At 45.8% G+C, this 15,563-nt stretch overlaps 1 protein-coding gene across 1 annotated transcript in view; it reads left to right on the forward strand.

Annotated features, from left to right (window-relative positions):
* LOC311223559 (CUB and sushi domain-containing protein 3-like) overlaps positions 1 to 15,563 on the forward strand; it is a gene marked incomplete at both ends in the record, with an annotated part of 752,195 nt that overhangs the window by 558,639 nt on the left and 177,993 nt on the right. Inside the window, 2 exon segments of the mRNA XM_084308339.1 lie at positions 6,277 to 6,465; positions 9,712 to 9,870. Of these exon segments, the coding sequence (XP_084164465.1) occupies positions 6,277 to 6,465; positions 9,712 to 9,870 (348 nt within the window).

The raw sequence follows: 15,563 nt of genomic DNA on the forward strand, positions 1-15,563 counted from the left end.
AGAAGAGAGAGCTACAAGAGAGAGAGCTACAAGAGAGAGAGAGCTACAAGAGAGAGAGAGCTACAGGATAGAGAGAGAGAGCTACAGGAGAGAGAGCTACAAGAGAGAGAGCTACAAGAGAGAGCTACAGGAGAGAGAGAGCTACAAGAGAGAGATAGAGAGAGCTACAGGAGAGAGAGAGAGCTACATGAGAGAGAGCTACAAGAGAGAGAGAGAGAGCTACAAGAGAGAGAGAGAGCTACAGGAGAGAGAGAGAGCTACATGAGAGAGAGCTACAAGAGAGAGAGCTACAGGATAGAGAGAGAGCTACAATAGAGATAGAGCTACAAGAGAGAGAGAAAGCTACAAGAGAGAGAGAGCTACACGAGAGAGAGATCTACAAGAGAGAGAGAGCTACAAGAGAGAGAGAGCTACAGGAGAGAGAGAGATAGAGAGCTACAGCAGAGAGAGCTACAAGAGAGAGAGAGAGAGCTATAAGAGAGAGAGAGAGAGCTACAAGAGTGAGAGAGAGCTACAAGAGTGAGAGAGAGCTACAAGAGAGAGAGCTACAAGAGAGAGAGCTACAAGAGAGAGAGAGAGAGAGCTAAACGAGAGAGATAGCTACAAGAGAGAGAGAGCTACAAGAGAGAGAGAGAGCTACAAGAAAGAGAGAGCTACAAGAGAGAGAAAGCTACAAGAGAGAGAGAGCTACAAGATATAAAGATAGATCTACAAGATAAAGAGAGCTACAAGAGAGAGAGCTACAAGAGAGAGAGCTACAAGAGAGAGAGCTACAAGAGATAGATAGAGAGCTACAAGAGAGAGGGCTACAAGAGAGAGAGATAGAGCTACAAGAGAGAGAGATATCTACAAGAGAGAGAGAGCTACAAGAGAGAGAGAGAGCTACAAGAGAGAGATAGCTACAATAGAGAGAGAGAGCTACAAGATAGAAAGAGAGAGCTACAAGATAAAGAGAGAGCTACAAGATAAAGAGAGCTACAAGAGAGAGAGCTACAATAGAGAGAGAGAGAAAGCTACAAGAGAGATAGCTACAAGAGAGAGAAAGCTACAAGAGAGAGAGAGCTACAAGAGAGAGAGCTAAAAGAGAGAGAGAGAGCTACAAGAGAGAGAGAGAGCTACAAGAGAGAGAGAGCTACAAGAGAGAGAAAGCTACAAGAGAGAGAGAGCTACAAGATATAAAGATAGATCTACAAGATAAAGAGAGCTACAAGAGAGAGAGCTACAAGAGAGCGAGCTACAAGAGAGATAGAGAGCTACAAGAGAGAGGGCTACAAGAGAGAGATATAGAGCTACAAGAGAGAGAGAGCTACAAGAGAGAGATATCTACAAGAGAGAGAGAGCTACAAGAGAGATAGAGCTACAAGAGAGAGAGAGATCGAGCTACAATAGAGAGAGAGAGCTACAAGATAGAAAGAGAGAGCTACAAGATAAAGAGAGAGCTACAAGATAAAGAGAGCTACAAGAGAGAGAGCTACAATAGAGAGAGAGAAAGCTACAAGAGAGATAGCTACAAGAGAGAGAAAGCTACAAGAGAGAGAGAGAGCTACAAGAGAGAGAGCTAAAAGAGAGAGAGAGCTACAAGAGAGAGAGCTACAAGAGAGAGAGAGCTACAAGAGAGAGAAAGAGCTACAAGAGAGAGATCTACAAGAGAGAGAGAGCTACAAGAGAGAGAGAGAGCTAAGAGAGAGAGAGAGCTACAAGATAGAGAGAGCTATGAGAGAGAGAAAGAGCTATGAGAGAGAGAGAGAGAGAGAGAGAGAGAGAGCTACACGAGATAGTGAGCTAAGAGAGAGAGAGCTATCGGAGAGAGAGAGAGAGAGAGAGAGAGAGAGAGAGAGAGCTACGAGAGAGAGAGCTACAAGAGAGAGAGATAGCTACAAGAGAGAGCTACGAGAGAGAGAGAGAGAAAGAGAGAGAGAGCTACAAGAGAGAAAGAGAGCTACAAGAGAGAGAGAGCTACAAGAGAGAGAGAGATATAGCTACAAGAGAGAGAGAGAGAGACCCTTCCTGCTTCATCTTCAGTCTTCATCAGATGTCGTCCTGTTTGTGATTCATCACGACTCACTTTCATTATTTACGCTTTCTGTCCGTAGCCGGGTCGGCATGACGACACACAGGGCTGTTCTACTGATTCCTACCCAATTTGTTCAACAGGCTGCTCGTTACAAACTCCACATTGTAACCACTGTAGAGCCGATTACTTTTAGTGTTTACACTAACTATACAGCATTCTGTTTTCTTTTGTGTTTTTATGTGTTTGTCTCTTTCATCACCAGATTTGCACGGTCCGTGTATACATCACTGTGCAGCCCTAAGTAGCGGACAGAAATAGCTGTTGCCATGGCAATGTCACGTCACTATGTACTGCGCGCGCCCTCCGTACGGACATACGCGCGGTCGGTCCTACAGAATTAGCGGCCCGCTTGTGTGAGGAGGGCCACCCACACCACACCAAGACCGGACCTGTTCATTCAACCCAAAGCACGTGTTAAAGCCAGGAGCCATGATTTCATTTCATAGGAAGCAGCACGTGTTAAACCCAGGAGCCGTGATTTCATGCCATTATCATATTGATTGTCAACACAGTCGGAACACATAAATAAAGTACTAATCGACCACAGGAAAAAAAGGTACATAATGTACGTTATGTTATAGCCATAAGTAATATATACACACACAGCTCTCATGTGTGCTCATGTGTGCTCAGAGAGACTGGATACAAGGCTGAGTAACAGGGTTCATGTATGGTGTGCCCAGGCAGTGAACAGTCCTAGAGCCAGCGGCCGCACCGAGGTCTTCTGCATGACCCGCCCCATGAGGGCACAGTGGATCTGGTCTTTATGGACAGACTGATCTCTGGTGGACTGGTTGTCTTTATGGACAGACTGATCTCTGGTAGACTTGTTGTCTTTATGGACAGACTGACCTCTGGTGGACTTGTTGTCTTTATGGACAGACTGACCTCTGGTGGACTTGTTGTCTTTATGGACAGACTGACCTCTGGTGGACTTGTTGTCTTTATGGACAGACTGACCTCTGGTGGACTTGTTGTCTTTATGGACAGACTGATCTCTGGTGGACTTGTTGTCTTTATGGACAGACTGATCTCTGGTGGACTTGTTGTCTTTATGGACAGACTGATTTCTGGTGGACTTGTTGTCTTTATGGACTGATTTCTGGTGGACTTGTTGTCTTTATGGACAGACTATGCTGTGTGTGTTGGTTGCTGATAATTAGACCTGTCTCTGTCCATGGTGCTGAATGTAAATGATGGTGCTGAAATGTGTACCAATAGAGACATGATGAAAGGCTCTCTCTAGATCAGCGGTTCTCAAACTAATGCTTGTGACCCCAAGTGGGGTTGTGGGTAGGTAACGGTGGGGTTGCGCATTGGAAAGTAAAAATATACAGTATATATTAAAAATATGCCTTGTTTTATAAATGTGTATTGATAATATAGTGCTGTAATAAAATGTTCTAATAAATATGCATGATCAAGTTCAACAACGTGTGCTTTTATTTTGATATTCCTTAATTCCGCATTGAAATTACGCGATACATTAAGTGTGGGGGTCGCCAAAAAATATCCTAAATTAAATGGGGTTGTGGTATAAAAAAGTTTGAGAACCCCTACTCTAGATGGATTTGTATTGTTGTTTTAAGCTTTATTTTAATTGTAACATACCTTGGCTTTTGCTGAAACAACGCCACATGGTTTGCACGTCAAAATACATTAAATATTAAGAGCAAAAAACTCCACAGAGTGATGAATGCCATGGCAATAAACGAGTCAACGCCAACGTACATAATGTTGCCGTCAATATCACTCCCAATCAAGTCGGTTCGGCGAGCCCGATATTTTCTGATAGGAATACACAGTAAGTGATACATTTAAGTGATTTAGGCAATGATATCTTTAGAAGAAATGACCCAAGTAATAAAGACAAGTGCTGACAGCGGTAATCACTACGACGCATAGCGTATGATGATGATATCGACCTAGGCGTTTGATCAAACCATATACATAAGAGTGCTCCCTTTCACCGTAATGACCTGTGTGTTTTTTCCGAACGGGATTGAATAGTAGGTTTTTGCTTGTTCCATCTGTCAGAATGCAATGCAGCACGCTGCAACATGTGACCTCTGCCAGAGGAAACTGCTGCAAGAGGAAACTGCTGCAAGAGTGTTTGCTTTTAGTTTGTTTTAGGTAAACTGAAGACATGATGGTGTTTTAGTTTGTTTTAGGTAAACTGAAGACATGATAGTGTTTTAGTTTGTTTCAGGTAAACTGAAGACATGATGGTGTTTTAGTTTGTTTGTTTTAGGTAAACTGAAGACATGATAGTGTTTTAGTTTGTTTCAGGTAAAGCTGAAGACATGATAGTGTTTTAGTTTGTTTCAGGTAAACTGAAGACATGATAGTGTTTTAGTTTGTTTCAGGTAAACTGAAGACATGATGGTGTTTTAGTTTGTTTTAGAGAGAGAGAGAGAGAGAGAGAGAGAGAGAGAGAGAGAGAGAGAGAGAGAGAGAGAGAGAGAGAGAGAGAGATGACCTCAGCCCCTCTCTCCCTGATAGACGTCCCAATGTACCCGGTGACCTTTCTATCAGGAATGTTTGTTTGGCGTTAACCTTTTAATATGTGTCGTGGTTTCGTCACCGGAGGCCCTGAAGAGAGAGAGAATGAAATAACTAGAACAAAACTTTATTTACCGGTAGTCATGTTTTTCAATTCAAACACTATAGTCTATATCATGTCATACCCCCCCCCAGGAAATTAATGGCATGGTCAGAGCTCTCTCACACACACAACACACGCACACACGTAGGGACGTACATACATATGAATACCATTACCCACACATCTGCACCCCGCGTGAATACACACACACACACCAACAAGCCTTTTTTTCATATAAACTTAGGCACACAAACCGGTACACACACACACCGGTACACACACACACACGGTACACACACACTGGTACACACACACACACACTTACAGACAAGGGCGTAGGTTTGGTTTCAACCCTTTTTGAGTGTCAGACACTGACCGTACAGATGGTACAGTCCTGTAGGGGTGTCTGTCTGATGGTACGGTCATGTAGGGGTGTCTGTCTGATGGTACGGTCCTGTAGGGTGTCTGTCTGATGGTACGCTCCTGTAGGGGTGTCTGTCTGATGGTACGGTCCTGTAGGGGTATCTGTCTGATGGTACGCTCCTGTAGGATGTCTGTCTGATGGTACGGTCCTGTACGTGTGTCTGTCTGATGGTACGGTCCTGTAGGGGTGTCTGTCTGATGGTACGCTCCTGTAGGGGTGTCTGTCTGATGGTACGGTCCTGTAGGGGTGTCTGTCTGATGGTACGCTCCTGTAGGGGTGTCTGTCTGATGGTACGGTCCTGTAGGGGTGTCTGTCTGATGGTACGGTCCTGTAGGGGTGTCTGTCTGATGGTACAGTCCTGTAGGGGTGTCTGTCTGATGGTACGGTCCTGTAGGGGTGTCTGTCTGATGGTACGCTCCTGTAGGGGTGTCTGTCTGATGGTACGGTCCTGTAGGGGTGTCTGTCTGATGGTACGGTCCTGTAGGGGTGTCTGTCTGATGGTACAGTCCTGTAGGGGTGTCTTATTTTCTTTACCTCTTTTTGAGATGGGGTTGTCTTTCATATTAGTGAAATTTTTGAGGGGGATAAATTTACTTCTTCTCAATATTGAGGGGGACTTTAGGGGTCCCCCTGCACCCCCCCCCTCTTCTCCTCTCCTCTCCCCCAATCTCCCCATCACTCCCTCTCTCATCTCCTCTCCCCCCATCTCCCCCCATCACTCCCTCTCTCCTCTCCTCTCCCCCCATCGCTCCCTCTCTCCTCTCCCCATCTCCCCCATCGCTCCTTCTCTCCTCTCCTCTCCCCCATCGCTCCCTCTCTCCTTTGCCCTTCATCTCTGTTTTTTTGTTGTCCTTTTCTATCTATCACCCCATCTCAATCTCTCTCTCCCCCTATCTCTCTGTCTCTCTCTCTCTCTCTCTCTCTCTCTCTCTCTCTCTCTCTCTCTCTCTCTCTCTCTCTCTCTCCTCTCTCTCTCTCTCTCTCTCTCTCTCTCTCTCTCTCTCTCTCTCTCTCTCTCTCTCTGTATGACTCATCCTCTCTCTCCCTTGTCTCTCTCTCTCTCTCTCTCTCTCTCTCTCATCTCTCTCCTCTCTCATCTCTCTCTCTCTCTCTCTCTCTCTCTCTCTCTCTCTCTCTCTCTCTCTCTCTCTCTCTCTCTCTCTCTCTCTTCAGTCCAGTGTCCGGCCCACGAGGTTCGCTTTGACTCGGCCGGTGTGATCCTGAGTCCTGGCTTCCCTGATAGCTACCCCAACCTGCAGATGTGCTCCTGGCTCATCAACGTGGAGAAGGGCTACAACATCACGCTGCACTTTGAGCTCTTCCAGAGCGAGAAGGAGTTTGACATCCTGGAGATATTGGACGGTGGGTTTCACAGCGGCAACTGATGGTTTTACATAAGCCATGTTTTTCCCCGCCATATTTGATTTCATTTCCTTTCAAACCTTTGTTTCAACTCGTGAGACACTGAGGTTTAGCCTCATTTACAGCTACAGCGAACTCATAAAACAAGACCCAGTTCATCAGTAAACTGTATCCAAATACACAATATCCAAATACACAATATCCAAATACACAATATTCCAAATACACAATATCCAAATACACAATATCAAAATACACAATATCCAAATACACAATATCCAAATACACAATATCAAAATACATAATATCCAAATACACAATATTCAAATACACAATATCCAAATACACAATATCCAAATACACAATATCCAAATACACAATATCCAAATAAGGGGCGACAGTGGCTCCGTAGGTAGAGCAGTTGTCTCGTTCGATTGCTGCTCCTCCTGGGCAGCGTGTCGAAGTCCTTGAGCAAGACACTTAACCCCTAACTGCTCCCGATGAGCAGATTGGCACCTTGCATGGTTGCCGCTGCCGTCGGTGCGTGAATGTGAAAGGGTAACAATGTGAGGAACAAATTGTAAAGCGCGTTGGATTAAAATAACTATAAAAATGCAGCCATTTACCAAATACATCGAAGTCCTGAGAGAAGGAGGCGGGTTCAGAGCGACCAGAGAGGGAGTCTGACATCGTGTCGACATCAGATGGTTTATAGTCGTGTTTATGTGACCAACACATGACCCCCCCCCCCTCCCCCATCCCCCCTCCGGAGATGGAGAACATAGTGGCCGTTGTTGTGGATAATTAGCCGCTTCACATCTCTCTCTCCCTCTCTCTCTCTCTCTCTCTCTCTCTCTCTCTCCTCTCTCCTCTCTCTCTCTCTCTCTCTCTCTCTCTCTCTCTCCCTCTCTCTCTCTCTCTCTCTCTCTCTCTCTCATCTCGCTCTCTCTCTCGCTCTTGCTCTCGCTCTTGCCTCTCTCTCTCTCCTTTCTCTCATCTCTCTTTCTCTCCCTCTCTCATCTCTCTCTCTCGCTCTCTCCTCTCTCTCTCCCTCTCTCTCTCTCTGTAGCATCACATCCCCTCTGAGAGCATGTCAGCTGTGCGGACAAACACTCAAACGTCCTTTGGAGATGGTTCATAAAAATAGAGAATCTTTCCCTTCAGTCAATAAACAAAAAACTGTAGACTCTATTGCACTGGGACAATCCAGAAACTGCTATGTAGTTTATTAAAGGCCCAATACAGAATCCAAACAGAAACCAAAAGTGTAGCCCCACCACAGAGAACCTAAACATTTGGTTGGACTTTTTAAATGTTTTTAAATCCTCAAATGGATCAACCGTAACAGGGCTGACGGTATGTTACAGCTAATCGCAGTGGTGACAATTAACTACGTATTTTTAACTCAAGTACTTAAGTACAATTTCGAGCTACTTGTACTTTACGTGAGTATTTTCATTTGAGAGAACTTATACTTTTACTCCACTACATTTCAATGGAAATATTGTACTTTTTATTCCACTACATTTATCAGTTACTAATTACAAGACTTTGCATAGAAAACATCACAAACATTTATGAAGATTATATACTTTCACAGAGGACATAATCAGAGCAGCATAACTGGACCACATACCACTTAACGTAACCGTTAGAGGTCAATGGATTGAGGGTTGAATGCTCCCAAGCACTGGAATGCAGTATGTAGAATGCATACTTAAGTACATTCAATAGCAAAAACGTCTCTAAAGTCGAATTTGAATTGAGGACTTTAATTTTTACCAGAGTACTCATTTATCTCGGTATTTCTACTTTTACCTAAGTAAAGGAACTGTGTACTTCTTCCACCACTGGCTATTTGTGACTTTTTAATGTATTTTTAAGGTGCTATAGGTAACATTCGGCCACTAGATGTCGCACTAGAGCACCAGCATGTTGTTTATCCAATCGGGTGTATTCCACGTGGGGGAATGGGAAGTAGGGAGGGGATACATGCAGCAACATGTAAAAATACATGTACATTTAAACATGTAAACAACAACATTCTTGTGGACCCGCCAACATCTTTTATGATAAATTCAATCATATATATTTTTTGCGGGGGGAAAGCTTTTCTTCTGCACCTTTCTAAAGGCTCTGGGTAGTGTAGTTTTATGAAATTTAAACGTCCATCAAAAGCCCTGGGTCTCCTCTCTCTTAGGACTACAACTATTTCATGGCGGCGTCATTTCCCCGTGTCAAAACATCGGGTTTCCGATGCAATACGCGTAGATTTTTACAAACTCATATTTCGCTAATAAACACTTAAAATCATGAAAATATACACTTTGACTGCTGTCTTGACAGGGTTAGGGTCTTTACTCTTGGCTACATTTGAAAAGAAACGCAACATGAACTGTATTGATTTATGTATGACGTGAAACAAATATCAATGCGGTACCGGGCCGATCGGGCTTAATGTTTAATATTCAGTCTCATGGACCGAGATCCAAGATACAAGATTTCTCTTTTTATCTTAATTGTATTTATTTATTTTCAGTGAGCACACACAATTTATTAGTCTATTTTATTGTACTTCTCTTATTCTGTCTATATTTATACTCATCCTATGTCTGCACTTTATGCTCTTATTCTGTGTGCGTGTTCCTGTGTGTTCCTGTGTGTGTGTGTGTCTCTCTCTCTCCCCTCCCTCTGATCTCTCTATCTCTCTCCCACTCTCTCCCCCTCCCCCTCCCTCCCTCTCTCCCTCCCCCCTCCCTCTCTCTCCCTCTCCCTCTCTCCTCCCTCCCCCATCCCCCCCCTCTCTCCCTCCCCTCTCCTCCCTCCCCCCCTCCCTCCCTCCCCCTCTCTCCCTCCCCCTCTCTATCCCTCCCTCCCTCCCTCCCCTCCCTCTCTCCCTACCCCCTCCCTCTCTCTCCCTCTCTCCTCCCTCGCCCCCTCCCCCCTCCCTCTCTCCCTCCCCCCCCTCTCTCTCCCTCTCTCTCTCTCCCTCTCTCCTCCCTCCCTCCCTCCCTCCCTCCCCCTCCCCCTCCCTCCCTCCCTCCCTCCCTCCCTCCCCCCTCCCTCTCTCCCTCCCTCCCTCCCTCCCCCCTCCCCCTCTCCCCCTCTCTCCCTCTCCCTCCCTCCCTCCCCCTCCCTCCCTCCCTCCCTCCCTCCCTCCCTCCCTCCCTCCCTCCCTCTCTCTCTCTCCCTCCCTCCCCCCTCCCTCCTCTCCCTCCCTCCCTCCCTCCCCTCCCTCCCCTCCAGGCCCTAACATCTACAGCCAGAGCCTGTCCTCTCTGAGCGGGGACCTGGCCACTCCCTTCACGCTGACCACCACCGGCCACCAGCTGCTCCTCAGATGGTCCTCAGACCACGGCACCAATCGGCGGGGCTTCCACATCAGATACGTGGGTGAGTATCAAAGTATGTATCCCTGTTCACATCTCACTCTCTCTCTCTTATTATCACTTACAGCTGCAGTAGGCCACTTTAAGAGAAATTAGCCAGCGGGAGTTTACCCTGCATCCCTGCGCCGAAACCAGAGGCAGCTTCAAGCCTGATTTAAAATATATTATTTATATATTATATATATAAACATTTGTATATATATATTTAAACGTATTCACCAGCCTCTGATCCGCAGGTGGTTTGGCACATTATGTGTACTTTTTGGCGAGGAACGTGGGATAGGGTTAGTTCTACTAAGTTAGGGTTAGTCCTGCTAAGTTAGGGTTAGTCCTGCTGAGTTAGGGTTAGTCCTACTAAGTTAGCGTTAGTTCTGCTAAGTTAGCGTTAGGGTTAGTTCTGCTAAGTTAGCGTTAGTTCTGCTAAGTTAGCGTTAGTTCTGCTAAGTTAGCGTTAGGGTTAGTTCTGCTAAGTTAGCGTTAGGGTTAGTCCTACTAAGTTAGGGTTAGTCCTACTAAGTTAGCGTTAGTTCTGCTAAGTTAGCGTTAGGGTTAGTCCTGCTAAGTGTCCGGTGGCTACGGAGAACCAAGACCTCCGTCACGCTCCTCGTCAGGAACTACACCTGCTGACCAGAGGCTGGGGAATAATATTCTTATTATTTTAACCTCTTAACACATTGTCTGCCAGGCCTTGTGCCCATCCTTATGCCCAGTGTGCCAGTGCTGTAACCCTATGGAGATGTTTACCTTCTTTGCAGGGCTATCACTTTTTAAATATTATAGCTATATCGACATTACTGTGGCCATTCAACATCGGGTATCTATCGTTCCGGATGTGGGAACGTTATATTTTTCATTCATACATTGTCGTGTTAGTACCATCGAGAATATAAGTATGTTTTTAAGGTTTTCTGCAGTAATTCCTAAAACGCGAGTTATAGGCCCTGACGCATATGATAGATTATCGATTGGCGTTTCTTTCCTATTAAACACTATATTAAAAAATTCAAATGTATATGATCGGTATATATTATGCTCTTCATGAAAGAAAAGGGGGGGGGGGGGGGGGGGGGGGTCATTTATAATTCCTTGATCGTCAGTAGCGTCTTTTCTTACTAAGGGTTGATACGTTGATCAGATGGATTTGCCTTGAAATGAATAAACAATCGGGCTGAAAATAACGTTATATTCCTCTTACCGTTCGCCGATGAGACTGGAGGAAAAATATTCCAATATTTGACGTCGATCTGCTAGATCCATTTCCCGTTTGTATGACGCATATAAACGCCAAAATCATATTGATTATTGGGTTTAGAAAGCGATCCCATGCACCTCGAGTGTGTATCTAGACCCACGCTACAAGATATTACTGCCGGAGGAATTTCCTCGATGCACGAGCGCCACTTCCGGTTTGGCTTGGAGTGTAACTCGCCCGACATCCACCAGATGGCGGTATTGATGCGTTGCAATATCAGACAGGTCCAGCTGCAGTCACGGAGGGAGGCTGGATGAATTATGAATGCCATGGCGAAAAAATTAAATATTGATCCCAAAAACGAGTTAACTCGTTTCTGGTGCACAACGCATGGCGGGCAATAACGAGTATACTCGTTTTTGGCGTCCAATGTGTTAACAGGCAGGCAGAAAAGTGGCCATTTCTTTTTACTTGAACTTGAGGACTGCATACTTTTTTTGTAAAGCTTAGCTTTATACTTTATACTTGCATGAGCCTGGTCGCTTTTGAAAGATAACATTCTGAAGTTACTAATCGTTAGCCTCATAGCATAATTGCCTAAGTCATTGTAGAAGGGTGGATTATCCCTGCTTGTGGGAGTAGTAGTACACAGACACTGGGTAGTAGGATACTATAGTATTGGACCTATATGTACCCCCGTCTTTGGCCCGGAACGTCGTTCTGGAGGGCTTGCAGTTGGAGTGGATGGGGCCCAGGATTTACTAACCTGGGGATTGGTACTCTGGTCTCCCTCGCCTTCCAAGGCGGTCAGCAGTAGCTCCCCACGCACCCTCACTCCCTCAGTACCTCCGACAGCCCTCCCACACCCAGTGACTGTCAGTTCAATAGTATTATTGGGCTTCCCTTTAAGCAGTACCCTTCCTTGACCACCTGTATAGGCCCTTCAAATGCTATTCTGTAAATGGGGTGTAAGGGTTAAATAATTATGCAGTCACAATATTTACCCAGAGGTTAGAATAGCAAATGGAACTCAAAGAAAGAGACACACACAATGATCCCAATTAGGTCTACGTTAGTGAAGCCTGGGCAGGTTATACACTACAACGTTAACTCTTAATATATGGCACCGGGTGCTCTTGTTATCAATGTAGGGGAAGCTCTTCCCACCATAGGCACCGAGTGCTCAATACATTAAACCACCCCGCTTGTACTGGGGGAACCCAGGCATAGAATGTAGACACATTGGGCATTCAAGAATCAAATAAACAAATAAACAAATAACAAAATAAACCAATAAATGTGGGCCCACGTTACCAAAGAAAACCTAACCTAACTTAGACACTGGTTGTTAGCGTTCACTTCAATGGACGTTGCTGTTGATACACGTGGTACTGTTAGTACTTAGCCAAGATGGCGGACCCACTCTTGTCACCGCTAGTCCGGATGACAAGATGGCGTCGGCGATCCGCGAGCACAGCCAGCAGGCTGGGCAAACAGCAGGCAGTGGTTAGCTGGCAGAGCTTGCTGTATGGCGTCCTCTGCTGGTGGGAAGAGGCGTCCTCTGTACCATCTGGGAAACGTCCACCGGTGCTGTTGCTGGCTTGCTTCTGTCGCGCGAGCTAATACTTTGGCTACCTTAAACACAGCTAAGCTTTGGGTCTCGACGCACCCTCCTGCTATTCGGTTACACTGCTAACGCAACGTGGCTGGCTATACCACCGGTCTCTTCAGCGCCTCGCGCCCGGTAGTCTACTCAAGTCAGACGGAGCCGTTAGCAGCATACTACTATACCGCACACAGTAACTACTATAACCCGATAACGTTAGACGTTAGTCTCGTTAGCTCTAGACGTTAGTCCTTGGGTTCAGTTTCTCTTACTCACACACTATCGCTGATACTTCTAGGATAACCTGTCACTAGCAAGTATGTCTCATCACCCGTCGCTCGCTCCGACGGGGCTCTCCAACTTCACTTCTTCAACGGGGCTATTCCAAAGCACACGCCTGTTGTGGCTGCGACTGTTCACGGCCAAGTCCAATGCCGAAGAGAACTTCCTGTTCCCCTCGCCTCCAGGTAATTCCCTCTTCCTCGTTGCTTGCTTCTCTCCACTGCTCCACCTGCCACCACTGCCACTCCGCCCCCTGCTGGCAACCTCCACTGGTCCCACGCAAGGACCGCTCCAGAAAGGGAAAAAGGGCTCAATGTTATTGCTAGTAATCCATACTGCATCAGGAGAAGAGTAGCACCTCACCTCATCGTTAGACTGGGCGAGCTATCCAAAGGAACACTGTTAGTCTATCCAAAGGAACACTGTAAATCACACGTTATACACACACAGGGAAAGTAACAGTTAGTTAGCACTACTGAATACTTTGTAGAATATTCAGGCTGCTACATCATTTTTCAAGACTTTCGGAAAAGAAGAAAAAACGAATTTTCGCACAAGTCACACGAGTGAGTTAGGCAGAAAGCGATTCTTAAAATAACAAGGTTCTGATTGGCTTGAGGACACAGCCACTAAGCCAGGGTGGTGCAGCAGTGTGAAGAGAGTAGAGTTAGGCAGAAATATCAATTTGGCCAAAAAATTTCTTAGGCAATTATGCTATGAGGCTAACGTAATGCAAAAAGTTCAAGTTCTTTAATAGTTGTCATACAGAAGTACAGAATACTTTCATACAAAATGCTTCTTACTGTTACGCTCCAGAGACTGTGCTAGACAAGATAGTATCAAATAACATAATAACATAATATAGCATGAATTTAGAAGAAGAAAAATGAGGTCACAGTGTTCGGTATAGACATATGTACAATGTTCTGAGTTACCATATAATATACAATACACAATACTATGCAGTGTACTAATGTACAGTTCTATCTAGTGCAAAGCAGAAATGGGATGAGGTACAGTTTTAGGTACAATTTACAGTAAGGTGTACGAGTTGTAGTGCAATCCTTCATCCATAAATATAAAGTGTGGGGAGTGGGTGCTACAGTGTGTTTGTTTAAAGTGGGTGTGTGCTATAAAGTGTGTGGAGTGGGTGCTACAGTGTGTTTGTTTAAAGTGAGTGTGTGCGTGTGGATGTGTGTGCTATGTGCGTTTGGTGGTTGTTGTTGTGTAGTGTTCATTCATTGTTCGTTTAGCAGCCTGATGGCCTGGGGATAGAAGCTTCTTCTGAGTCTTTCTGTGCTCGCCTTGAGACTCCGGTATCGCTTGCCTGACCGCAGCAGTTCAAAGAGGCAGTTGTTCGGGTGACTGGAGTCTTTAATGATTCTCTTAGCCTTGCCCTTGCAACGCTTGTAGTAAATGTTCTGGAGGGTGGGGAGCCCTCCTCCAATTGTGCGTTCGGCTGAACGTGTCACTCTTTGTAGTCTGCTTCGGTCTTGTGCAGTGCTATTCCCAAACCAGGAGGTGATGTTGCCGGTCAAGATGCTCTCTATTGTACATGAGTAGAAGTTCTTAAGGATCTTCTGGCTGACTTGGAACTTCCTTAGGCGCCTGAGGAAGTAGAGGCGTTGTCGTGCCTTCTTCACAACACTGTCAATGTGTGTGGTCCATGTCAAGTCCTCGGATATGTAGGCTCCGAGGTACTTAAAGCTGTTGACTCTCTCAACCGGTGCCCCGTCGATGCTGAGGGGGCTGTAGTCCTTGACCCCCGACCTCCTGAAGTCCACAATCATCTCCTTTGTTTTGCTGACGTTCAGGGAGAGGCTGTTTTCCTGGCACCATCCCGCCAGGACCTTGACCTCTTCCAGGTAGGCCCTCTCGTCGTTGGCAGAGATCAGGCCCACCACCACTGTGTCGTCTCGACGCACCCTCGGATAATCACTTTTAGTGCTAAGATAATCACTTTTAGTGCTAACCCAAGTAAGAGAGGTTTGAACTTGAGTTGAACTTTAAAAAACTTTAGTGCTTGAGAAAAGTTTTAATAAACCGTGTCCCAAAAAAAAAAATTCCAAAATCCTCCGTGGCCATCCACCTCTGTGCGTTCTGAAGTCTGAGTCACAACTCATGTTCGCTCTTCAACTTTCACCTACTTCCTATATTCGCACCCCCCCCCCCCCCCCCCCCCCCACGGGTATCGTTGGAAGCAGACACTCGTTGGCTACAACACTGACCAATAATTTTTGCCATCAACGGTGATTGGTCAGCATATACAGTCCGACGTGGTCATTTGACTCGCTGCCTGTAAAAAGTCGCTCGCCTGACATATCGTCATGTAACTCGAGAACCGAGGCACGGAATTAGTCGAGTGAGGTGGCGTTCGAACGGCGGCAAATAGATGTTTCGAATAATATATGTTCTGTGAAAAATGCAGCCTGAGCCGGTAGAAGATCGCAGAGTGATGCGATGTGCGTGCATGGGCATGACAGCCCGAATTCGGGCCGTTGCATGGTAAGAGGTTAAGTATTATAATGATTATTAAGCTGGTGCCTCTGGGAGTCTGGGGTAAACCGTTGTCCTCCATGCATGGTCTTGAAAAGTGATGAAGTGATGCATTGCTCTATTTCCGCCGGGC

The sequence above is a fragment of the Notolepis coatsorum genome (assembly GCF_963971535.1).
Source record: "Notolepis coatsorum genome assembly, chromosome: 2".
NCBI classification, from domain to species: domain Eukaryota; kingdom Metazoa; phylum Chordata; class Actinopteri; order Aulopiformes; family Paralepididae; genus Notolepis; species Notolepis coatsorum.